General features: G+C 39.6%; 1 protein-coding gene across 4 annotated transcripts in view; it reads right to left on the reverse strand.

Moving 5' to 3' along the window:
• KCNH5 (potassium voltage-gated channel subfamily H member 5) overlaps positions 1-26,181 on the reverse strand; it is a 259,762-nt gene that overhangs the window by 227,902 nt on the left and 5,679 nt on the right. For all 4 annotated transcript variants that reach the window (XM_072115836.1, XM_072115835.1, XM_072115834.1 and 1 more), the window contains exon 3: positions 502-625. In XM_072115836.1, the coding sequence (XP_071971937.1) occupies positions 502-625 (124 nt within the window). The remainder of the gene's footprint in view (positions 1-501; positions 626-26,181) is intronic.

Here is a 26,181-nt window from a genome sequence, read left to right on the forward strand (position 1 = left end):
CCTTCACTCCCTACACAAATCCCCTGCTATCCATATATATAATCAGTACACTCAGCTACTGCCATTCATATAGCAGATACATGTCTCAACTTCTTATGGAAGAGCTCTGCACTCAGCTCCTGCCAAGTAAAGCAAAATGTAGAATCTGGATCAGAACCCCAAATGAAAATGTAGAATTTTTAGTCAAATCCAATTTGTATGGGGAAGAGGCACGATATAGGCCCCCCTCAGGAATGAAAGGGAGGCAACCTCTAAAGTTGCACCCCTGGAAGAACATAAGACTAAATAATAAAAGAAAGAGACAGAAAATCACATTTTACATTTTAAAATGGAACAATATAATTATCTTTGGGGCTCATTCAATTTTTGATGAATTGATTCAAGCATGGGCAAAATCTAATGAATTCATGAGATAAAACAGGCTATGGTCTGCAGTCCACAGAGGTCTACAATTGTCAGTTTACAATTATAAGGATAAAGACGTAAATAAATGACACAAACCTGCAAGTACTACTCTTCTGCATGATGTCAGCTCGGTGATATCCAGAAAGTTTACAGAAACCGTCATTACTATAAACTACAGGCCAGTCCACAATCTGTGCATTTCCCAGTAAGAAGCTTGATTCTAAAGGGAGAACAACATATAAAATGTTAGATAGATAGATAGATAGATAGATAGATATGAGATAGATAGATAGATAGATAGATAAATTTTAGACAGCTATAATTTAGATAATTATGTACACTTGGGATCAGTAGCAATAACTAGAATTTATACATAGTTAAAGAGAGAAAAATAACTTTCGCTATTTCTACGTGAGTGATATATAGTTGTCAGATTAACATGACACAAACACTCACATACACATAAACTTGCAGACACACTTTGCTTTTTCAAGCAATACCTTTGTTCCATGTAAAATCCTGCATGATTAATTCTAAATCTGAAGCATTATAAAACATGAAACAAAACAAATCAAAGCATGTTCCCATCAAACGGAATAATAGGAGAACATAAAAGGACGTATTTTAATTTGGTTTCAAACAGAAAAAAAAAATGTGATAGACCAAGAATTTGGGATTTAATCAACCACTAAAAATAAGTCTAAAAGAAACAGCAAAAAACAACACAAATTAAATTACACTGATATAAAAAGTATAATATTATTATTTTCAGTTAATTCCTCTATTAATTAAGTCTGTATAAAAGAAGCATACATGGCAGAGTATCGGAGAATCCACAGGTGGGCCTGTGCTTTAACAAAGTATTGGGTTCCAGAGGTCCAGCATAACAAAATATCTATTTGAAAGTTACTAGGGCCTACTTCCTAGAGGCCATAGTCTGACACTGCATGTACCTATATGGTGGCTGGAGGTGAACTAATATCTTTCAGTATTCGGGATTCAAATCTGAAATCATCTTACTGAACCTCCATGGAGACAGAAATGTATGTGACTGATGACAATCAGTAAAGCACTATGGAATATGTTGGTGCTACAGTGATATGGAGGGCACTCCATGTGGTGGTGCCTGCAAAGCAGGAAGGCACTTGGACTCTTAGGCCTAATGTACATGAATGTTATGGCGTAGTTTGGCTCCAGCCGCTAGTCTTTCTAAGGAGAGGGAAGGTGTGAAGAGCGCACATCCTGTCTCTCCTGTACATCTGGTGAACATTTGTTTGTATTCACAAGGCCTTAGTGTAATGCAGTTACTCTAAGGCCTCATTCAGATGAACCTAATAGGGACCGATATCTGGCCGCACCATTTGCAGGCAGATAATGATCCCGATTAATGCCTATGGCACCCAGTCACAGAGTGGTGAGCACTTGTTGTCTCACCTCACCATGACCATGCACAGAGAAATATAAGACGTGTCCTATATTTCTCCATGTTACGGTGCCGGTGCTCACTCCTCCTCTCTCCAGCATGCAGCTGTATGCTCACTCAGGCTACAGTCCAGGGAAGCACATGTTCATCTGAATGAGGCTGTAGAGTAAAGTGCACTTTCTTAATAGCAAGGTTATTCAAAGTATAATTCAATATGGTAGGTCATGAGGTGCGCACGTTTCGGTCAACTTTGACCTTTTTTCAATGCTAGCCTTCTGAGCCAACTATTAGGAGTGTGTCATGCCAGAGCCACTGTATTGCCCCACAACACTGTGCTCCTAACTCTCATTAAACTGGTTAATGGGCCCTCCTTTCTGCTCCTTTTTGATAAAAAAATACACACTGATGGGGATTAATTAAAGGGGTTTGTCCAAGAAAGAAAATGTATAAACCTCAACCCCTCCAGTGATGTTAACTCAATGAAGATCAATTGTAAACTTTTATTTCATAATTTTACTCAGTTTTATTTCTCTTTTAAATCTTATCACTCAGTGATAGTTGGTGTAATGTTCCAGGGTGTGGGTGATTTAAGCAGACACATTATTATCCATCTAGTTCTGTGTGCTGACAATGTGGTTAGATTATCAGGTTACAGGTTTACATACAGTTTCATTTACCTTCTGAACATTTTACTAGTATCTGACACATAGAAAGAGAGATGAGACAGATCAGAGATGATGAGATCCATGAGATGCATATTGTACACAATGACACAGTTAGCTCTCCTGCATCTCTACTATTCCACAGCACACTGCTAGACCTGCTGTGCCTCCCAAGATATACAACTTTTTTGTCTGTAGCTTGTAGTTCTCCTTACACTGTTGCTGGCAGCAACTCAGTGGGGCACATTTACTTACAGGGTCACTGGAGTTCACTGAAAATGCATTGTCCGTTTATAATGCTAGGTGAGCGATTCACTAAGATCATGCACTGGAAATCATAAATGTGTCGCTTCCACTCAGGTCTGGCAGAGTTCACCATCTTTTTTGTGGTGCATTTTTAACATAGGGTGTGTGACACAATTAAAAGTTATATACAGTCCTCTGTCTGAATCTGTCGGACTGTCCGATGGTACGCCCCCTAATCTATGTGGCATGGAAGTCAGTGCAGCTGCTCCACAAAATGGGTTGCGTGTGCCACAATCAGAAGTCAGAAGATACAGGGTCATGTCTGGGCAACCAAAATTGTGTACACCTGGACTGATAGAAACAGTTTGGACTCTGTGGGGGGAAATGCTGTACTGTGTATTGCTGTATTTTTGTTAATAATGGTGAATTAGAGAATGTAATATTTTGTTATCCTGCGTACATTTAAGAAACTTGACTTCGTGGAAATACCCCTCAGTTCCTGGTGCAGTGAAAATAGCAACTTTACCTCCCCTAAAGCCACCTCCATACTAAGTTTGTGGGAAGGGGTGTGGACTGAACTCTGTCAGGCTCAAAAGTGGGCACATTAGCTATAGCCTGTTCCAATTCCTGGTGTGGGTTACAGCACAATTCTATCCCAGGCAGAGCCTGGTCTAGAATAATCTGTCCGCACGATTGTGATATACTGAGAGGTTGGAACACGATGCGGCAATGCACTTCAAAAAATTTACCTTATCAAAAAATATTTTATTAGAACCATAAAAAATACTACATATGGTAGAAATGAAAATAAAGACCCTAAATTTCTTTATGAAAATGCTCATACCCCCCTTTCCCCAATACAGTTTCTTTATTAGAGTTGCTGCCTTGTTTGTTTGTCCCACCAGAAAGAATTGTTAATTGTCCCAAGTGTATTAGGCCCTGGAGGTAAGTAAGTCTTTGGGGCCTAATATTATGTCAGGTTCCCTTAGGTATCCTTTGTTGAGTCGGTCTAACCTGTCCTGAACCTTTCAGGTTCAAGATAATTGATTTTCTTTTGGCTTAGAACATAGGAAAACACAAAACAAGTTCTGGTTGTATTATGTAGCACACTATGAATTATAATCATATCTGAAGTAGCCAGTTATGCCAAAGACATTAGTAATCTGGATTTCATAAATGTCAGTGAGGCTGAGACAGAATTACTACAGTTTTCAGTAAGTGCTTTTTCTTCAATTGATTCAAATGAAGTTCATAACATAAAGGACACTCCAAGCTGCCTTGATCATTTTGAAGAAGAGCCCTCAAGTACCAAACCTCTGAGTCATAGAAAGTAGTATTATGGGAAGAAAAATTGAGAGTCTTGTGTTTTGTCAGGTTTTCTGGTTGAATAAGAGACACTCGCAAGGGATAATGAAACCTGAACAATTTCAAACATTTTCAGAGGAATCTACCTTGTGGCCAAGAACCGTCTACAAAATAAAGCAATGTGCCATTGAAGACAATAAGACCAATGCACCCTGTGTATTGGCATGACTTTGACCATGGCCATGAGTGAAACATTGAGTAAGCGCTCTGTTACATCATTGGGCACTTCATGTCATGTCACCTGGGTGATGTCATCTAAGATACCTTTACCTGTTTATATTTGAAACATCTACCTTGTGTATGTAGCTAATCCCATGAAATTACAGTATGCCTCCAGGGAGCATGGGAAGGAATAGAAGTCCATAACTAAGTAAAAGACCTTAGATGACATCACTCTGGTCACATGACATTAAGTGCTGTATGCTGAGAAGAGGCATGGGAAATGGGGAGGAGTAGAAAAGAAGGTCTGGCCTAGGAGGACAGGCCCCTCTAAAGCCAGGTAATATAACATTACATTGATTTTTGGGGATGTAAGAGAAACAATTTCTAGCTAAAAGAAGGGTGTCAGTCAGTTAAAAGGGCTCTATAGGAAGCTGTCACTAGCTGTATTTGTAAAAATGTTGTTACATGTTCTCTTTATCATTTGTATACTACCAAGGGGCCCAAAGAGTGCCAAGAAAATATTCCCCACACCATGACACCACCACCACCAGCGTGAACCGTTGATACAAGGCAGGATGGATCCATGCTTTCATGTTGTTGACGCCAAATTCTGACCCCACCATCCAAATGTCACAGCAGAAATTGAGACTCATCAGACCAGGCAACGTTTTTCCAATCTTCTACTGTCCAATTTCGATGAGCATGTGCAAATTGTAGCCCCAGTTTCCTGTTCTTAGCTGAAAGGAGTGGCACCCGGTGTGGTCTTCTGCTGCTGTAGCCCATCTGCCTCAAAGTTCGACGTACTGTGCGTTCAGAGATGCTCTTCTGCCTACCTTGGTTGTAACGGGTGGCGATTTGAGTCACTGTTGCCTTTCTATTAGCTCGAACCAGTCTGCCCATTCTCCTCTGACCTCTGGCATCAACAAGGCATTTCCGCACACAGAACTGCCGCTCACTGGATGTTTTTTCTTTTTCGGACCATTCTCTGTAAACCCTAGAGATGGTTGTGCGTGAAAATCCTAGTAGATCAGCAGTTTCTGAAATACTCAGACCAGCCCTTCTGGCACCAACAACCATGCCACGTTCAAAGGCACTCAAATCACCTTTCTTCCCCATACTGATGCTCGGTTTGAACTGCAGAAGATTGTCTTGACCATGTCTACATGCCTAAATGCACTGAGTTGCTGCCATGTGATTGGCTGATTAGAAATTAAGTGTTAACGAGCAGTTGGACAGGTGTACCTAATAAAGTGAGTGCATATAGAAAGTAGTATTAAAGCTCACTATCCCCTTGATGCCATAACTAAGAGCACACTGCTCAAAATGCGTGGGAACTTTTTCACCTGTACTATGATCTTTTAATGGAAGTTCTTTGGATCCCTTTAACATTAAGACAGCTCACAAGAATATTAAAATAATCCAAATGCAAATGCAAGTTAAATATACTGTACTGAAATATAGAACATATATATAGTATTCTAACTCTACCCCTTATTATTTACCTACCCCTAGCTACAATTTCTGCATTCTTCTTTAGATTTGGCTGGCAGAATTGGACCACAATTTCAAGTTCGGATTCAGACAAACTCAGGTCTGCTTATCCCTTCTTACTGTTTTCACTTGCTTTCAGATGCAGCGTACAAACAGAAATTACAGTCTGCTGTCCCTTAAAATTGTAGGGACACTGGTAAAAAGTGTTATTTAAAGGATACAGATACAATGATCAATGCAATCATAAAACTAATAAAAACTATAACACTCCAAATACAACATAAGAAAGATTCACTTTTTCCTTTCCTGACCCTGATTTCTAAATCCATCCATTGCCTTTGGTAGCAAGCGTTAAACTATATTAAAGTTTTTTTAGTGGTTAACTTATAGTTAGATTCCCTTGTGATTCAACTTTAGTAGCAATCTGCACTGTGGTAAAAGCCTAATGAGCCACTGTAGGCACAGAACTGTTTTTGTATTAGTATTATTGATCTGAGACATGATGCAATATTGTCAGCCTAATAAAATGCAGTAAACAAGATAATATGGCATATAAACAGTGCCTAGAAGAAAGGAGATATAGCATCAGCAAAAGGCCACAAATGGGTCAAGAATTTAGGAGTTATGTTCTTACTTATTTATGTTGCTTGAATCTTCTAACAAAGATGTTGTTAAAAAGGCAAAGACACTTTAAACTGTCCTTCTTGATTAGATGTTAAACGATCAGTAACTTTTCAACAAACTTTGCATAAATCAAACGTACAAGTGAATATAAGAAATTTAGGAATATGTCTTCTCAGAGCAACCTGTCTCTTTCTCCAATTACATTGGCTCTTTTCATTTTGTGGGAAAATCCATTTAATATAAGAGGCTGATACATCAGGCATGTTGCTTCTTGAGCCTTTTTTCGCATTAAAGTCGCATTAAAGACGAAAAATTCTTCTGCCTAAAGTCGAAAAATTCTTCTGCAATCCTTTTACTAAACTTTTACCTATGCCTGGTCAGGACTGGCCATAAATTGCTCTGAAATTGCAGCCTTTTTATACATCTACATTTGGATTTTAATTATATACGGTATCAGGCATAATGTGTGTGCTTAAACAGGTCTGAGATGGGAGGATTAACCCCCCACACTTTAATGTTGATGTTTGAATATAGTGCTCAAAGCATACTACAGCCAGGGAGAGAACAGGAAGGGTTAACACTCACAGCTGTGTAACAACAGGAGAAGAGAGGAGAGAAAGGTTGTCTTCAATCCTGTAGAAAGATTTGTCATAGCAATGTAGAAGTAACATTGTAACTAAGTGGCATACATTAAAATCCAGCGAAGCTGAGAGGTGTTCAGGTAACGTCAGCCTTAGCTCCTCCCGCTCATTTACATATTTTTTTAAATAAGTTTTTTAGCAGAAAAAATGCTGTTTCTTTATGCACTAAAAACTGCTGGTAGCTGTTGTTTATTGTGGGAAGAAGTTGTTCAATCTCTGCATATAGCAATGCTGCACCTTTACTCATTACTTATGTATGCCATTTGGTCTGAACTGCTAGGCCCCCTGGCTCCTTGGGCCCCATAGTAGCAGCTATGGCTATTATAGTGGTAGTTATGACCCAATTAACACTGGCATTAGTTTCAATGGGAAAAAAAGCATTTTATTTTATTTAAATACGCCAGATATAAAGTATGTCTTTGCTGGCATGTTAAAATGAGAGTCATTTGAGAATATTTCTGCATAGGGCATGATTTGTTAGTAATCCCTAAAAGCCAAAATCTGTATTGGAGGTTCCCACAGCAACACACACCATTAAATGAACTATAAAAACCCTGAAATTAATTATTTATTTCCTTTTGAAGTTTAATACTTCTCCCCAACTGCAGCACAGACTCAGTCTGAAAATGAAATATCCTGCCAAGAAATAGAAGGTAGGCTCCGTTCCCAACACAGATTTAAAATCAGCAGAAAGTGCATTGCAGTGCAATTAGAAAGATTGATTTGCAACTCCTATTAGTATCAGCAAAGCTCTATGATATGTATCATTGTCCTTACCCATTATCGGAATGCAAATGCATATTCATGAGTCTCCCCGTGACATCACCCCCTACTTACATTATGGTTACATGGGAATCTAGCAGACAAGCTGACATTTATGAAAGGTGAGTAAAGAAAAACAGTCTGTTCATTAAAAATCCCAATAGTCACGATCATGGCATTCCCCGTTTAGTCCATTTTCATAAAAGCTTAACTTGTAAAAATCAATAGCAACAATAACATTCAAACTTAGGAAATTACATTTATAACAAAGAAGGGAGAAACTTTTGCGCCTTCAAAAGGATCCTAATTTAGTTCAAACAAACCACAGGTCCAGGTCCTCAGTATCATTTACAGTATAAGTGATGGTCGCTGCAGGCTCCACCCCTGAGACTCACCCAACCACTCGAATAAGTTACCATTACTGTATTCAGATGTTTCTATTATCCCTATAGATAATGAATGTACTGCAATTTTACATAAAGGGAGCCTGTTACCAGCTTATATGTCACTAAACTAGCCTAAGGTAGGGCATGGCATGGTATGGCCCTTTCTAGAATTCTCATATTTGAAATATTGCATCTTTGCTTATAAAAAAAATAGTTCAAAAGTGACAAAAATTGCCTGAAAGCTCTAATTTTTTGCCTGAGATGAGGAGAGAGTCTGAAGGGGACTGTCACTTTATATGCCTTTATAAATCTAGCAGCTAGAACCATGGTTCAGCTTATTCAAATTATGGCATCACATGACATGATGTCAATCACATAGGTTGAGGTGTTTAGAGGCAAGGAGAGCTTGACTTCAGTGTTAAACTCTCCTCCTCCCTGACTTTATACAACCAATTAACATCTCACTTCAAAGTTGATTTTCTGGATCATGTCACCGCACCGGACCATGAAACAAACATGATCTATAAGCTGTTCAGCTGCTTAACCACATAATGGTAGTGGTTTATTAGGCCTATTTCTGATGACCGGTTCCCTTGAATGATAATAGCCCCCCTCTGTGCCTTTATTAATTTATTATCTTTGCTGGGATAATGCTCCTTAGTTCTGTTTCACCTCCCCTGTCTATGCCATGTCCTACAGCCCATAATACGGGACCTGGCCGGTATACTAGATCCTGAAGCCTGTAACCAGTGTATGTTTACCTTGAACCCAAAGGTATAATTTAATTCTCAATTTAGCTCTTCCAGGCTTCTGAACTATGAACCTATTAAATTGAAAAATTTGGGTTTGGTGTAAAAAGACTGAAAATTGTGTTTTGCATCTCACACCTGTGTATTTTTGTCATATTCCCAGCAAAAGCAACTCTCTTTATAACCATCTTGTTGTGTAACAATGTAGCTAAACCAGACCGGTGACAAGCAGGTGCACATTTATGATGCAAAATGACAATAAATTGTCTCAGTAGATGTCAACATCCTCATTAAAGCCATAACAGAAATCAATTACTGTCAAGTTTTATATTTTAGAATTCTCATGTATCAAACCCCTTCACACACAGTAGATGACTGTGGTCTCACCAGGAAATTCCAAAGTTTCAAAACCCTGAAAGAATAAGATTGTTGATTTGGTGTTGTAATCGCCAGAGCAGCGTCATGCAAAGAATAGAACATAAAAAGAAGGCTTGCTACTTGAAGTCAACATCTCTAAGTACATACAGAATGCTAAGGAGGACAGTTCAATGTAAATTAGATGGGTAATAACATAGGCATTATAAATGTCAAGCCATGAGAACAATAGGCTTATCAAAACCTTGTTCTAAAGAGGCCTAATGGAATGCACTATTCTCCATATACAAGTTCTGGATGTTCTCACATCTTGGCCCACACTGTTATACAATATTAATGAGGGAGCTATTATTTGTTTGTTTGTTTTTTTTACTTAAGGTGTTAGCTGAGCAATAAAGACTTTAAAAGGCAGCTACTCATGTAACAGGTCTTAAGTGCTCCTGACTAGTGCTCTTCTCAACTTGCACACATTGTAAAGTGAAGTGTCAGCTGTTTTGCCACCAGAGTTAATAGTATGTTACATGTATTTAGGTCATGTAGTTGTCAAACTTCGAAATAAACATTAGAGGTCAACTTAAAATAGTGTTTTTGTCTCGGAGCAAAACTTGAGAGAGGTTTGGGGTTTGTGGCAGGAATGGGAGGTGGTGGAAGCCCTATTGGACCTCCTGGAGAGCTTCATGGCATGGCCTGGTACCTTGTTCTGGTTGCGACAGAAGTTCTGCCAAGGCCTGGAGGCTATCTTTTCCAGGTACTGACAACTTATCCTGTGGGTAGACTATCAATAGTAAGTCAGGACCAACTCATTTACGGCAGATAAATTATCCTAACTTCCCCTTTGCAGCCTGCTGTAAGAAATATTACGTTTTCAAGCCCAAATCTAATTTTAGGTGTCTAATTATTTTATAATGAATGTGTTTTTCCTAGTGGCTAATACTAAATTATGCAATCGAATGTTTTACAACTGCAAAGTTATTTTTGCCTCATCACTGCTTCAGGAAATGTTTGTAAAGGGATCAATGGATATTTGTAACATGGTTTCACATTATTTAGTAAAAAAAATATTAACTAAGTATCTAAAGAATAAAATATATACACCCTATAATTAATTTTCTTAAGATCACGACATTTAAACATATTTTCAATAATTCGTAGACAACTCCTTGCATGTACAGGGTCTACCAAAGACACGTTGATTATGCTTGGAAGAAAGCTTAAGGTGCAGGTCGGTCCAGAAATATTTGGACACTGATGCAATTTTTTTTATTACCAGTTTACTGAAACATATTCAAGTTATAGTTATCGTATATACTCAAGTATAAGTCGAGGCCCCTAATTTTGCGACAAATTACTGGGAAAACTTATATAAGCCTAGGGTGGCAAACGCATTGGTCACAGCCTCCCTGATGAGTATTGAGATGCCAAGAGGCCTCCCCCAGTAATGAAATGCCCTACAGCGCAGCCCCTAGTAATTAAATGCCCTGCTTCCAGCCTCCCCACCTCTGAAATGCCCTGCAGCGAGCTCCCCCCCCCCCCCACTTATAAAATGCCCTGCAGCCAGTCCTCCACTTATGAAATGAAATGCCCCCTATTGACAAAAGTTTAAAAAATAAACTACTGTACTCCCCTCCCGGCGCTGTCCTATGCTCCCCACGGCTCCTCTTCCTTTAGCTCTTCATCTGTAACAAAGCGGACAGTGACTCGTCCATGCAATTTGCCCACCGACTCTATGACATCAGCAGCAGCGACACCACGGCATCATAGTGTGCACCGGCAGAGTGCATGGATGCGTCTCAGCCTCTTTGTTACAGATGAAGAGCTGAATGGAAGAGAAGCCGCGGCAAGCATTCGGTAGCACCAGAAGGTGAGTGTGGAAGTTTATTTTTTTATACACTAGTGCAGTGGTGGCGAACCTATGGCACGGGTGCCAGAGGTGGCACTCTGAGTCCTCTCTGTGGGCACCCAGGCCATCACCAGAGATGACTCCAGGTATCTTCCTGAAGTCCCAGACAGCCCAGGACTTGCTGTGCACAGAGATATTTTAAAGTGACAGCTCTACCTGGGACTATTTTCTGCTTTATTGGTGTCCTCAGGGGGCTGGTATCAATGAAAGTTGTGACCGAGCAGGGAGTATAAATTTCTGTGTTGGCACTTTGCGATAATTGAGTGGGTTTTGGTTGTAGTTTGGGCACTCGGTCTCTAAAAGGTTCGCCATCACTGCACTAGTGTATAAGCCAAGCTGGTGTGTTTTAGCACATATTTTGTTATAATGGACATAGGCATAAAGTCCAGACTTCCAGCTTGTATTTGAGGGTATCCATATTAAAATTGTATAAAGGGTTTTGGAGTTTAAATCTCATTAACATGTGCAATATGTTTTTAAAGAGACCAAAAGTAATTGGACAATTGACTCCAAGGCTGCTTCATGGGCAGGTGTGGGCTATTCCTTCATTATGTCATTTTCAATTAAGCAGATAAAAGGCCTGGAGTGGATTTGAGGTGTGGTGTTTGCATTTGGAAGATTATACTGTGAGGAAAAGCTGCGGTCAAAACAGGTCTACATGCAGGTGAGACAAGTCAATCTTAAGATGTGAAAATAGAAAAAAAATACATCCAACAAATTGCTTCAATATTAGAAGTGGCAAACTCTACAGTTTGGTAAATCCTGAAAAAGAAAGCACTGAACTCATCAATGCAAAAAGACCTGAACTACCATGGAAGGCAAAAGTGGTGGATAAACGCTGAAAAATTTCCATGATGAAAATAAACCCCTTCATAAAAGCCAATCTAGTGAACACAACTCTCCAGGAGACAATGTATAAACATCCAAATCTACCATAAAGAATAGAAGCCATGAAAATACTGAGGGCTCACTGCCCTGTATATGCTACTCATAAGCCTCAAGTATAAAAAAGCTAGATTGGACTTTGCAAAGAACATCTAAACAAGCCAGCACAGTTCTGAAGAAGAATTATGTATAGAAAAAAGTAATGGTGTAGTGATGTTCACTGCACATGCACCGGGCTGGCCTGTGGTTTGGGGCGGATTCTGGGCTCTGGGCTGGACCCGATGCTGGGATGACATCTGATTGGTATATATTAAGCATTTCATTTGATATACAGAACTCTTCCAGCTACGTGGACTGTGGTGATATTGGTTTATATCTTTCATCATTTAGTTATTATTGGGAATGTATTTCACTGTGATGGCAAATTTATCTGCACTTTTGAAATGATGTCCATGTTTACATTAGTCATTCCTTTAGGCAGCTAAAATGAGTTAACACTGAATATAGCAGTGGATTAGCGTATCACACATATGGTGTGTATTTTTAAGTGTGTTTTCATCTATATCAATAACTTTTAGGACCTAACTTGTTTGGTGGGCAAAACCCTTCAAAGGCTCTTTTTTCCTTGGACAATGGTCTATTAAGCTCCTGGGAGAGCGGAGTAAATGCAAAAAAAATGTACATGCTGTACCCGATATTTAAACATAATGCAGGTATTATTAAAACTAAAGTCTACACTGTTTCCCTTATTATATAAGGATTATCAAAATTCCTACTAGGTTCTTCTGGTTTATTCCACTGTATCTCTGTTTTGAGGTTATGGCTAGAAATGAGTTCATGGATATATGTAATGGGTACTGGCATGGAAGCATCTAGGTGCCCCATTGCTGGCCAGCAAAGCTAAGACTGCTATGAATAAAAAGAGGGGAAAAAAATTACAGAAAATAATAACTAGGAAGCATGCCATCATCAGCAATGAGAAGTTTGAAAACCATTGGAGGAAACACCATTCATGTAGTCTTATGCACTGCACACCAACTATATGATGAATACATATGACAGCATAGGTTAGGATAATACATCTACTCATTTAGTAAGACTCTATTTACAGTACATTGTCTTAGTGCATTATTTTACCATAACCATTTTGGAGAGGTTAGTCCAGTGTGAGAGGTACATCTGATATAAAGGCCAGCACACGTTTCCTACCTGTGTCCTGGTATTCAACGTGTCTGGTAGCTCCCCTGTTGTCCTCTGCACGCTTTCTCCAATTTTTCCACCGTTTTCCTGAAAGCATCATTTCATCAGTGCAAAAAACAATGTCTTCTGAAGAAAGACAGAGTGAACAGCAGGAAAAGGAGACCTGTCACGCTGTCCTTGCTCAAGTATGTAGAGGAACAAGGAGAGCAGCGGCAGCCATGCACATCAGGAGACCAAACTTAAAGACCAAGCTCTGGAAAATTATATGTGAGACAACTCTGACACTAAAATGCTAATTTTCTTTAAATTTTATATGTCCTAGTTGAAGCTTGCTATGTGGGGTATGGAAAAGTAGTTGGATCCACAGTGTGATGCCAGAAGGGATGCCCTCTTTAATATAAGAAGACACCAGAAATTAGCATGTTAGTTGGCTTTCATAATTTTCACCCTATGATCGCTTACGTTATACTATGATATATAGTCAAGTTTGGAAAAATCAGTCAATGAGTCACGTGAAACAATCGAGGAGTCACCAGCCCCGAAAACTGCAAACTGCTCATATTACTTCCAATATTTTACTCTTCACTCAACAGCAAAACCTTGGTATGTTTCACATACACCACCTCTAGGTTCTTCCATCGTAGGACAAAATCCTAAAGACCTATGACCGGAGAACATAAAAAGGTTTCACGCTCTGGTAATAAGTGATACTGCCTATAACTTAGCTGCAATTAGCAGCTGTCATTGGGGCCAGTCAGCCTTTTGTTCTCCATTAGTCTTATATCTGGATAATGTAATGTCCTTTGTCCATGACAGAATAACTGCATTGTCAGGTTCTATGTAACAATAAGAAAGTCAACTTTTCAGGACATTATCCGGCTTTTTCAGCTTCTTTGAACTACAGTACAGACAATACGTGTCATGTTGAGTGCAATTCATGGATCCCTTAGAACAGTGGTGGCGAACCTATGGCACGGGTGCCAGAGGTGGCACTCAGAGCGATTTCTGTGGGCACTCAGACCATTGCCCAGGACAGAGTTCACCAAATAGGGCCAAATCAACCAAAAAACTTTCTGCAGTCCCAGGAAGAGATGCTGCTCTCAGCACTATTTTAAAGCGACAATTCATTGTCTGTTTGGAACTGCAGGAAAAGTGAGATGGTGCTGACAGAACTGCAATACCTTTGGAGGTCCTCCTGCTGGACCCAACTATCTTCCTCTACAGAGACCCTGCAGAGAAGCTACAATGAGAGTCTGAATTTGCTCTCCTTCTTTCAACTGTATTGGTGGTCTCAGGGGGCCGATATGATTGAAAGATGTGGAAGAACAGGTAGCAATAAGTTACTGCTTCAAATGCCATGCTGGCACTTCACGGTAAATAAGTGGATTTTGGTTGTAGTTTGGGCACCCGGTCTCCAAAAGGTTCGCCATCACTGCCTTAGAACACATAGCAAAATGATAACTGCAATATTTCAGCTACTGTATGCTGAACTACTAAGAAGGCATAACATCAGTGAAAATTAAAAAAGATCACAGCGGCTCCAGAGGCTAATATGCAGCAACATTGTGGAGTCATTGGGACAGATTTACTTACCCGGTCCATTCGCAATCCAGCGGCGCATTCTCTGCGCTGGATTCGGGTCCGGCCGGGATTCATTAAGGTAGTTCCTCTGCTGTCCACCAGGTGGCGCTGCTGCGTGAAGGTAAGTGCAAGCTCCGCGGCAGATTTTTTTAAAATGCGGCTTTTCCGAATCCGTTGTGTTTTCGTTCGGCCACGCACCCCGATTTCTGTTGCGTGCATGCCAGCGACGATGCGCCACAATCTGATCGTGTGCGCCAAAATCCCAGGGCAATTCAGGGGAAATCCGCGCAAATCGGAAATATTCGGGTAACACGTCGGGAAAACGTGAATCGGGCCCTTAGTAAATGACCCCCTTTGTCTTCAAATCTCAGTCTTCTAGTTTCAGGAACATTTAGAACATATAGAGCTGCATCCCAAGTCACAATGACCATCACTTGTAATGTCACATCATTGCCATTTCTCCTCCTTTTATTGCAATCCTACTACTCGACTTAGAGCCAACAGAGCTGTAATTGTAGTTTGTGTCGCGTTTTTATGCTCATTTCAGAAGTCCATGCATTTGGCTGGTTAGAAAGCGTTTTTCCTCATTCGGGAAGCAAAAGCAGCTGCTTCTAATGAAAAATGCTTTTAAAACAGCAAAATACATGGTAACATGTAAAATACATGTATTTCTGCAATGAGGTTGTGCCATGTGTGACTGCAACCTCATATGTCGCCATCTCCCTCGGGTATGGTTAGAGTGCTTAAAATTATTGGCCGTGGCCTCAAATGCCTAATGCCATGTCCAAAATTTACAGTAGTTGTCTGGTCCTGTACATAACTCCCCCTCCCCCTCACATGGCTTGCAACAAAATGTCTCAAAAGAACCCTGAAAGTCGCACCTGCCAGGACAGGGAAACCTAAACATGTATCACAAGGAAAAAGATGTGGACATACACAAGGTATAAAAAGACCTATCAAAATGCTTAATTATATAAAAAGAAAAATAATATGAACTAAGATACTCCCCCATCCATCCATCTATTACTAAATATGTGTCTACAACTGCAGCTACTAGGTGTATTGTAGTACTTCATTAGGGAATTGAACTGAGGATTTCTTGGTGGTAGAAAAAGTTGGTACAGTATTGAAGGGAAACACATTACCCAAGGTTTGATGATAAGTTATGAGGACAAGTGAGCTACAAGGATAGGCTACATGGTCAAGAAACTACAAGGATAGGCTACAAGGTCAAGTAAGCTATGAGGATAGGTATGAGGTCAAGTAAGCTATGAGAAAAGGCTACAAGGTCAAGTAAGTTACAAGGATAGGCTGCCAGGTCAACTGAGCTACAAGGATAGGCTACAAGGTTAAGTAAGCTACAAGTATAGGCTGCAAGGTTAAGTAAGCTACAAGGATAGGCTACAAGGTCAAGTAAGCTATGTAAATAGACAATGATTTCAAATAAGCTATGACTATAGGCTATGAGGTCAGGTAAACTATAAGGATAAGCTACAAGTACACCAAATCATTGCCCCAGATATAATTTGCTACCTATGAAATCATATATTATGTAGAGGGAAAGGGGAAGGTTAAGGAGATTAGACCACACAGCATTTTGTAGTCTGTAACCACACACCGATCTACAAACTACAAATACTACCACAAATTTAAACTGAGAAAAATTTTTATTTAAAAAAATCACAATGCTTTATTAATAAATATAAAATTACAAAGATCGGCACTGAGATTCCCTTTGAAAAAAAACATTATCCTAAAAGGCCGGGCTTATTCAGCCATAAATATGGGAATAATGTCCTCTACCTAGTGCATTATTACATATACAGGACATGCCAATTATATATCAAGATAAACCATATTGATCTTGAAGTTAAGGTATTTCATAAATTACTTAGGGCTGAAATACATCCAAACCAAGTGTCTTGCCCATGATGACCTATTGTAAGGATTAGAGTCGGGGTTAGACAACAGGATTAAGCCTTTGCATGGACATTCCCCCTTGAGACATTTATGGTAGTTCTAATGAATATGCCATTAATGTCTGATAAATGCAGATCCCTGGTGTAAGTTTAGGGATTCCCTGTCATTTTAAAGAAATTGTGAACTCAACCAAGCATATAGCCAACAGCCAGGACCGGAGTTTGGAGATAGGTGTTGGCCCACACTAGTGGTCTCACAGCTATCAGACATTAATAACTTGTTCTGTTGGTAAATCATAAATATATAAAGTAATAGATAGATAGACAGATAGATAGATAGATCGATCCTGTAGAAAGATGTATTGTTTCTAAAAATATCGCACTTACACTTTAGATGTACACTTTGGGCAAGGTATAGTCTATTCTTATAATTCACACCAGCAGTATTCACTTTATATATAAATCCGGCTTGTTAGGTTTCCATGACTGTTGCCCTGCATGGCACTGCAAATGCTGTGGGTTTGCTCATGTGTAGAGATGAGCGAGCACTAAAATGCTCGAGTGCTCGTTATTCGAGACGAACTTTTCCAGATGCTCGAGTGCTCGTCTCGAATAACGAGCCCCATTGAAGTCAATGGGAGACTCGAGCATTTTTCAAAGGGACCATGGTTCGGGAATAAAATGTGTTAATTAATTGAAAAAGAATGTCTTCTGATAAGTTAGCAGATGTATGCAAACATCTGCAATCTATTCTTCACTGTTCCGCGCGTATATTATCTCCCGACAAGTTAGCAGATGTGAAGAACAGTGAAGAATAGAATAAAAACAGTGAACACAGGATCATTTAAGTGAAAAACACAGTGAAGAATAGATTGCAGATGTTCGGCACATCTGCTTACTTGTCGGGAGATACGCTGTCCCGGGATCCGCTGCTCTTCTTCCACTGAAGTCTCCCCGATGTCTCCGTGCCCCGATGTCTCCGTGCCCCTATGTCTCCGTGTCCCTATGTCTCCATGCCCCGATGTCTCCGTTCCCCGATGTCTCCGTTCCCCGATGTCTCCGTGCCCCGATGTCACCGTGCCCCGATGTCTCCGTGCCCCGATGTCTCCGTGCCCCGATGTCTCCGTGCCCCGATGTCTCCGTGCCCCTATGTCTCCGTGCCCCGATGTCACCGTCACGGTGTTGCCATGGTGCGTTCCCCCTATAGGTTATCACCGGATGGTCCGGTCCATACTGCACTGCGATATATATATATATTGTCATCACGTATATATGTACCTGCTCATGGTGCCCCGATGTCTCCGTGCCCCGATGTCTCCGTGCCCCGATGTCTCCGTGCCCCGATGTCTCCGTGCCCCTATGTCTCCGTGCCCCTATGTCTCCGTGCCCCTATGTCTCCGTGCCCCTATGTCTCCGTGCCACTCCGTGCCGCTGCCCGATGTCTCCGTGCCACTGCCCGATGTCTCCGTGCCGCTCCCCGGTGTCTCTGTGCCGCTCCCCGGTGTCTCTGTGCTGCTCCCCGGTGTGTCTGTCCTGCTCACCGTGTTCTTCAATGTGTTCTTCACATATATATATTGTTCTTCACATACTATTTTGTGCGCACCGTTCCACGCGTATCTTCCGACAAGTAAGCAGATGTGCCGAACATCTGTAATCTATTCTTCACTGTGTTCTTTACTGTGTTTTTCACTTAAATGATCCTGTGTTCACTGTGTTCACTGTTTTTATTCTATTCTTCATTGTTCTTCACTGTGTTTTTTTAATTAAATGCTCGATCTCGAGCAGGGGAAATACTCGTCCGAGCAACGAGCCGTTTCGAGTACCTTAATACTCGAACGAGCATCAAGCTCGGACGAGTATACTCGCTCATCTCTACTCATGTGCAGTCACACCTGGACACGAGCTGGCGTGTGGTCTCCATCTTGTGCTTACCATTGACATTTCCAGATAATAGGAATTGAAGGTGTCCATTTCATACACTAGTTACTCCTGAGGAAGCCACTTCTTTGTGGCGAAACGCGTGGGGACTTTGCCAGCCAGCCTCTCGTTTATCTTTCAGTCCCTATTTTTTAACTTGGAAGCATTTGTAGGTATATGTATATTGTGCTTTTTATATGTTTACTGCACATTCAGCAGCTTTTGTACTTATAGCTATATTTATATTGACAGCTATATTTATATGGTTGTCTTTGCCTACTTAGATATCCAAGTTGTATTCATATATACATGTACAATTTGCTAGGGTCTTTTTCCCATATATGTGTTTGCATAGTATTTACAGTATGGTATTGGGCATTTGTTATTGGGCTTTTTTTCAATGAGAGGTTGACAGTTATAGAGATAGTTTGCATATTGTATGCAACCACTCCATATTGTCCTATCATGGTAGTTCATTTACCTTTAAACTGTTTTTAAATCTGCACTAGTGGTGTCATATTTTTGTAGTCTGAATTTATGTTATACGATAAAATCTATTGCCTATTTTGATACACATCTGCTTTTCTGTTTGTATATAAATACCAGGTGTAGATCCATGCATTGCACGGGATAAGAAATAGCTGCTCTTAGCTATAACAAAATAGAATGGGCTAACAAAAGATATTTTATATGTATTTATCTCTCTCTCACTTACTGCCTCTCTCTCTGACTATCTCTGTGTCTCTCTGACTGTCTTTGACCATCTCTTTCAGTGACAGTCTCAGACCGTCTCTTTCAGTGACTGTATCTGACCAACTCTTTCAGTGACTGTCTCTGACCGTTTATGTCTCTGACATTCTCGGTCTCTGACTGTCTTTTTCAGTGACTGTCTCTGATTGTCTGTTGGAGTGACTGTCTCGGACCGTCTCTTTCACTGACTGTCACTTTGTCTGGGGAGATTTTTCAGAAGTGTCTGAGAGCAAAACTGCTTTACTTGGCCATGACAACCAATCAGAGCTCAAGTTTCATTTTTGCACAGCTGTTTATAAAATTACAGCTGATCTTTGATTGGGTTCCATGGGCAACTGGAACAGTGTTACCTCAAACATTTTTGATAGATCTCCCCCATCTCTGTATCCCTATCCGTCTTACCTCACACATAAGCTGTCTTATGCTCATTGCCTGTAGTAACCAATCAAAGCTCAGAGCTCCTTTTAATGACCTGTGGCAGAACAGCAACCAATCACGGCTCAGCTTCTAACTGCCACAGAAGCAGAAATAGCTCCTGTATATGGTGGGTAATAAGTGTATTTTGGAAAGTGCGGGTCGAAAATTACACACATACATATACATATATACATACACATAAACTTAGCGCTATATATTAGATATAAGGTGGCAATATCTCTTTAAATATCATTTGAATTCTCTATATTAAAAGAACCAATAACTGGTGCAAGACTCCGGCCATACACGATGCAAATCACTTTAATGCAGAGTCATAAATTTACACTATATTATCATACCTACTGTACAAAAAAACCTTCCTGCCAAATCTGCAAGAGATTGTATAATGTAAGTGTGCTCCAACATTTTATTGGCTTCCTTCCTTTCTAAATATTGCACAGTGTTTATAGCGTTCTACTCATTACATTGGGTTATATTAGAACTAGGACACTATGGCCCCAGCAGAGTTACAATGGTAATTAAGCCAATATCCTACCTGCCTTCATTAAGGAAATATACAGGGAAAACAAGTTACTATAATTATTTGGGGGGGGGGGAGGGGGGTTGAACAGATACACATGTAACACGCATATAGGTCTGAATTACAGCAGCAGAAAACAAGCAGCTTTGGGGAAAATAGTCAAGACTTAGAATTTAAATACAAGTCTAAAATATGTTTTCTGTTAATCAAATTTAATGTATTATTTTATACTCAACTATAGTGTTAGGACCCACAAAGCTTTACCAATCCAGACATAAAAACTCACTGCACAAGTGATGGTGAAGCAAGGGGGAGGGTGAGACAGTGTAACGGCCTGCAAAGCCAGATCACAGAGGGACTCATTAGCATAATTGTAAAAGTTGATTTTAAAAGAAAGGAGGCCATGGATAACAAATATAATAAGATTCCCACGGTCATGGCGCTTGGATCTATGAGCAAGTGCCCCTGGTTTATCATGCTGGATTTTGATGGTAGATTTCCCTGAAGCTATTATTATTATTATTAATATTATTAATACAGTCATGCAGGACATTTAAGAGAAGTATTCACGTAAGTAAATAAAGCACTTGGGGTGAGATAGAAGTTTTCATATTTAACTGCTTACATTGTCCACTTGCATCTCTCTGAATCCCTCAGGAGAAAATTCTGCAACTACCTAAGTACTTGGGTACATTCTGGGTATTATGTTTTTCCTTCACATTACATGTAGACAAGTGCATACTGATTATAAGGAAGAACCTGATTATAGGACCACACAAAGTTAAATGTTTAAACATACATCTTGAACTAAACAAAATAAATGCATGATATATTCTTCTACACATTATTTGCTTCTTAGCACTTTGTGGATATTTGATCTTTACATTTTTGCATATCCTTTTCTGAGTGTAAAAGTATTAACATTGGTCTGAGATTCCCTCCCCCCCCCAAAAAAATATTGTGATATTTTACTGCAAATTACAACTTTTGTTTTCCGCTTTATACCGGGGAAACATAAAATACAATTCAATACAGATCACCACAGATTTTAGACCCAGTGGCCTAAATCCCTAAACAAGGTCAATCCGACTTTACTAATATTCAACAATTATCTGCTAATACAAAAATCTCCACTTTAGAATGACAAGAAGAACTACTCATATTATGTAACTGGAGCTGGAGAACCTGCTTGAAGCAGTCAGTAAAAATTATAAACTTTTTTGATTTAGGCTACATTCACACAAATGTATGGGAGACGTATATACGGCCAACGTATATACACCGTATATACGTCCCCCATACACTTCTATGGCCTCGCGGGGCCGCACAGGAGCGGTACGGTGCAGCACTCATGCGGCACCGTACCGTTCCATAGCCCGTAGAAAGATAGGACATGTCCTATCTTTCTCCGGAATACGGCGCTGTGCGCTGTGTATTCCTATGGAGAGGGGCGGGGGTGACCGGCGCTCATCCCCTGTTCCTCTCCCCGGCGCCGATGTATGCCCGCCGTACTACTGTACGGTGGGCATACATCATGTGAATGTAGCCTTAGGATGTGTATAAAACTGAAATAAAATATTTTAATACTATCGAAGATGAATTAAACATAAGTGCACTACTGCAATAACAGCGCTACTCTTGGTCATCAACTTAGTGTAGAATCACAATTAAAATCCATAGAAAATAATTACTGGGGTGGGGTAGTCAGAACACAGCTGAGTTTTCAGTGTTTACCTAAAATTACCTATAAAAAATATATTTCATACAAAAAAATATTGTTAACATTGTTTAAGAACAGCAGTATATTATTGGTCTAATAAGTGTATCCCTTATTTACTTTGTAGATCATTTCTATAAAGCAAGTAAATTTGTCCTTTAAAGATATGTTTGAATACTGCGATAGTCATGGAGGCGATCCTGTCAGTGCTTGACAGCTATATCAGTAAGAACAGTCAAAGAGGGAAGACTGTCATTCATTGTAAGGGACATCCCATTAGGTGTCTACAGAAAGAGCAGAGATATCATTGAATTAATTCATTATTATTAAGTTACATTGAATCTTTTCCGTCAAAAGTACACAACAGTCTGTGCAGTGCCTCTTGCTCTAAAACATGCTGTCTGCAAATAGGACACTACGTACATTCGGATGAGCTACTCATGCTCTATAACATACTGTCTGCACATCGGACACTACGCGCAATCTGCTCAGCTTCTCTTGCTCTATAACATGCTGCCTACAAATAGGACAGTATGTACAATCTGCTGAGCTACACCTGTTCTACAAAATATTGTCTGCAGAAAGGACACCATATACAATCTGCTGAGCTACATCTGCTCTATAAAATACTGTCTGCTGGCAGGACTTCATGTCCAATCTGCTCAGCTACTCCTGCACTACAACATGTTGCATGTTGGTAAGAGTTTCTGTACAGTCTGCTCTGTTCCTCCTGCTCTATACATTGCTAGCATTTTTAAGTTCATGTTTAAAACATTTTATTTGGTTTCTATGGTCTGTATAAGATTGTATCCACTCCTCCAGCGGTACAACCTCTCCCCTCTCCCTCTAGGTACCATCAGCAGGCTGTTCGGCACTGGAGTATCCCACCTTATCTCCTATTCCTCCATCTCTATCCCTCCTTTCTGTCAGTTTAGTTTCTTTATTTTATTCGGTGGCTTGTCTGCACCATTTCTTCTATGGCTTATTACATCTACCCTACAACTTTATGTCTCACACTTGGTCTTGCACCAGGATCCTTATGCTCCTTCTTTTGCATTGTTTTTTAATTTACAAATTTCAAGAAAAAGCAAAATAAAATAAACTTTAATCTTTCACATTACACATACACTATTATAACACTTATAAATGATTTGTATGATTTATATTCCTGGTCTACATTGTACAGAAACGTTTGAGAAAGTTGGACATAATCAATGATTTGACAATTGACTAAAGTGAATTGTATTAAATTTTGGGTCACCTTGCACTAAACTTATCACAATTCTGTATTACACATTTACAATACCATATCATGTACTGTACAAAAACACCAATTGCTGTGTACCACAAAATATCACTAGTCCAAACAAAATCCACCACAAACAATGCATTTTCTTGTCCAGAAGATGTAAAAATATTCTTTTCATGCTGTTCCAAAACTCTTGTAATCTATGATACGTAACTTTTCTGTTCCATTTTATCTGATAAATGACCCCCCGCTGTTAAGGTTAAAAATAACCATCAGTATGAGAATGGTCAGTGATGATACCATGGTTACTAGATGTCCCCAGGTTGTTGCTAAGCTCTAATAAAAGAACTACAATCCGTAGCCCTAACATGCAATCTATTAATTCCTAATTATTGGCTTTCATTAGATTTATAATGTAAGAATTTAAAGAAAATTCACAGGAAAATTATCCAAATTGTAGGTTTTCCTGAAAAACTCCTATAAGTGAGTTGATTTTAATGTTTCATTTTCTTCAGGCTCAAGTCAATGGTGCTGGACTGGAATACCGTATGTTGTGTGATGAAAAGAAGGGCTCGCTATATGGTAAAAAATAGGGTTCCTGTACAACTACACATTTTACTTGCAGAGAAAATTCTTGCCAATTACTGGACTTTTTGTTTATCCTACTCCTATTACTTAAAGTGAAAATCCATCCAAATTGATTTTGCCACATATCACAGTCTAAGATCACCACAACTTCTGGAACAAACGGGCTGCGATAGTCTTTGGAGCCTTTCTACCTAATAACCATCCGGGATCTCAGTTACTGGAAATGCCACACAATCTGTAGCCCTAACATGCGGTTAGCAATCTATTAATTACGAATTATGGGATTGTATATGATTTTATATGATTAATATATGATTTCATATGATTTATATAAGATTTATATGATTTATACTAAGCATAAGTTTGGTCGGAATGTTGAATTCAAGATTCTTATCAATGGAACAGATTTCCTACACTACAACCATATGAGAATATGGATCTATACATTACTAAACGCTCTATTAAGGATCTGCAATAGGATTTAGGGTCACTTTAATGCATATACCGTGTACTCTGAGAACTGTGCCGTGAAGCCTCTCCAATAAAATCACTTGTCACAGATTTGTATTTTTGCCATATAGTATCTTCTTTGAGAAGGCGGCCTCTCTAAAATACAGCTTTTAGTTTTGTATGGTCATATGAGCATTTTTCAGTAAATGAGTAGAGTACTATATAACATGGAATTACATAACATGGATTATGCCCAGTCAATGTCGTATGATACATAATATACATTTCAACAGTCCAGGTAGGGATGAAATATCCTTTCTAGAATTCCCTCTTATATCCTGAAACACACTTACCTCATTCACTCACTTACCAAGAAAACAAATCCAAAGTAATATGCAAATAAGCCAACAAGAATCGCTTTTTTAACCCGCCTGAGATTATTCGCCCTGAGAATCTAGAAAGGGAGAGGGCATCGCTTCATTGTCCACTTCAAACTATGCTGTCTTGAGCCCTCTAACTTTTTTTTTTTATAGGTAAACAGGTGAGATTTAATAGGGTGGTAAGAGAGTGAAATGTAAAAAGTAAATTTTAAACATCAGCTGTCAGGGAAGAAACTAGACTGCTTAAGAAGATGTTAATGTTAAAGACCACTTATGCAGGTGTAGAGGCTTTAAGGTCACACATGCTCCACTAAGGATCACAGTTGGGAGTCTGTTCCTTTTGGAATAGTCATATTGGTTTGTCTATTATCCAATATAATGTCACCAGTCTTCCTATATATCATGCTTGGTGTAAAGGGGACTCCCTCACAAGGTAGCATGAAGGCAAAGTTTTCCTTATCCCATCATGGAAAACATATTTGCATATTCCTTTCCCAGATAACCTTGGAAACTTAGGCAGCTCATAACTGAGGCAGCTTTTAGGTTAGTGGCGTAAAAGCTAGTAACATGTTCCCTTTAAGGAAAACTCTTCTAAAAATAATAAGTGGCCTATCTCTTTACATATAGCTGAACATAAATCCTATTCTTTCTATACATGGAAATATAATAAAATGGGAATAATGACTTCTCAATGAGGCAGTATAATAAGTAAACAGGAATTTCTAAATATTTTATTATTAAACTGCCACATGGTTGCCAGAAATGCAAACCTCTCTACATATCGTCCTTGGAGACCATGTTCTACAAAACCAGTACATTCTGATGTTCATTGTGGTCTATAATTTCTTGCTTGTACTTTATCACACTGATATTATAACTATGCAGTAGGTTAATATGATACAAATATACAAACAATTAGATACATCAACTGTTTGGAAAAAAAATCAGTAGTGCGAGAAACTCCATAGATTCCCCAGGAGAATGGGAGTAGATATTATAGAACTGCCATGCACATATAAAATTAATATGCATCTTATTTAAATTCTGTGCCATTAAAGGAATTTTCTTCATATAGAGTATGACCTATCTGTATGATGTTTCAATATAAGATCTGTGGATTCTAGAGATTACATGGTTCCATACTGAGGCCTTAGGCTGGATTCACACGACCGGTGCCCACTGTACCGTAGCACGGCGGGCACACGGCAGCGCACGGGGAGAGGAGGAGGGGGAGCGCCACTCACCCCCGTCCCTCTCCATAGGGATACATGGAGCACGGCGCCGTATGCCATTGCCGTCTATGGGGGACGTATATCGGCCATATATACGTCGGCCTTATATACGTCCCCCTTGAGGTAGTGTGAATGCAGCCTTAAAGGAAACCTATCACCTGTTT

This window comes from Engystomops pustulosus, chromosome 7 (genome assembly GCF_040894005.1).
Source record: "Engystomops pustulosus chromosome 7, aEngPut4.maternal, whole genome shotgun sequence".
NCBI lineage: Eukaryota > Metazoa > Chordata > Amphibia > Anura > Leptodactylidae > Engystomops > Engystomops pustulosus.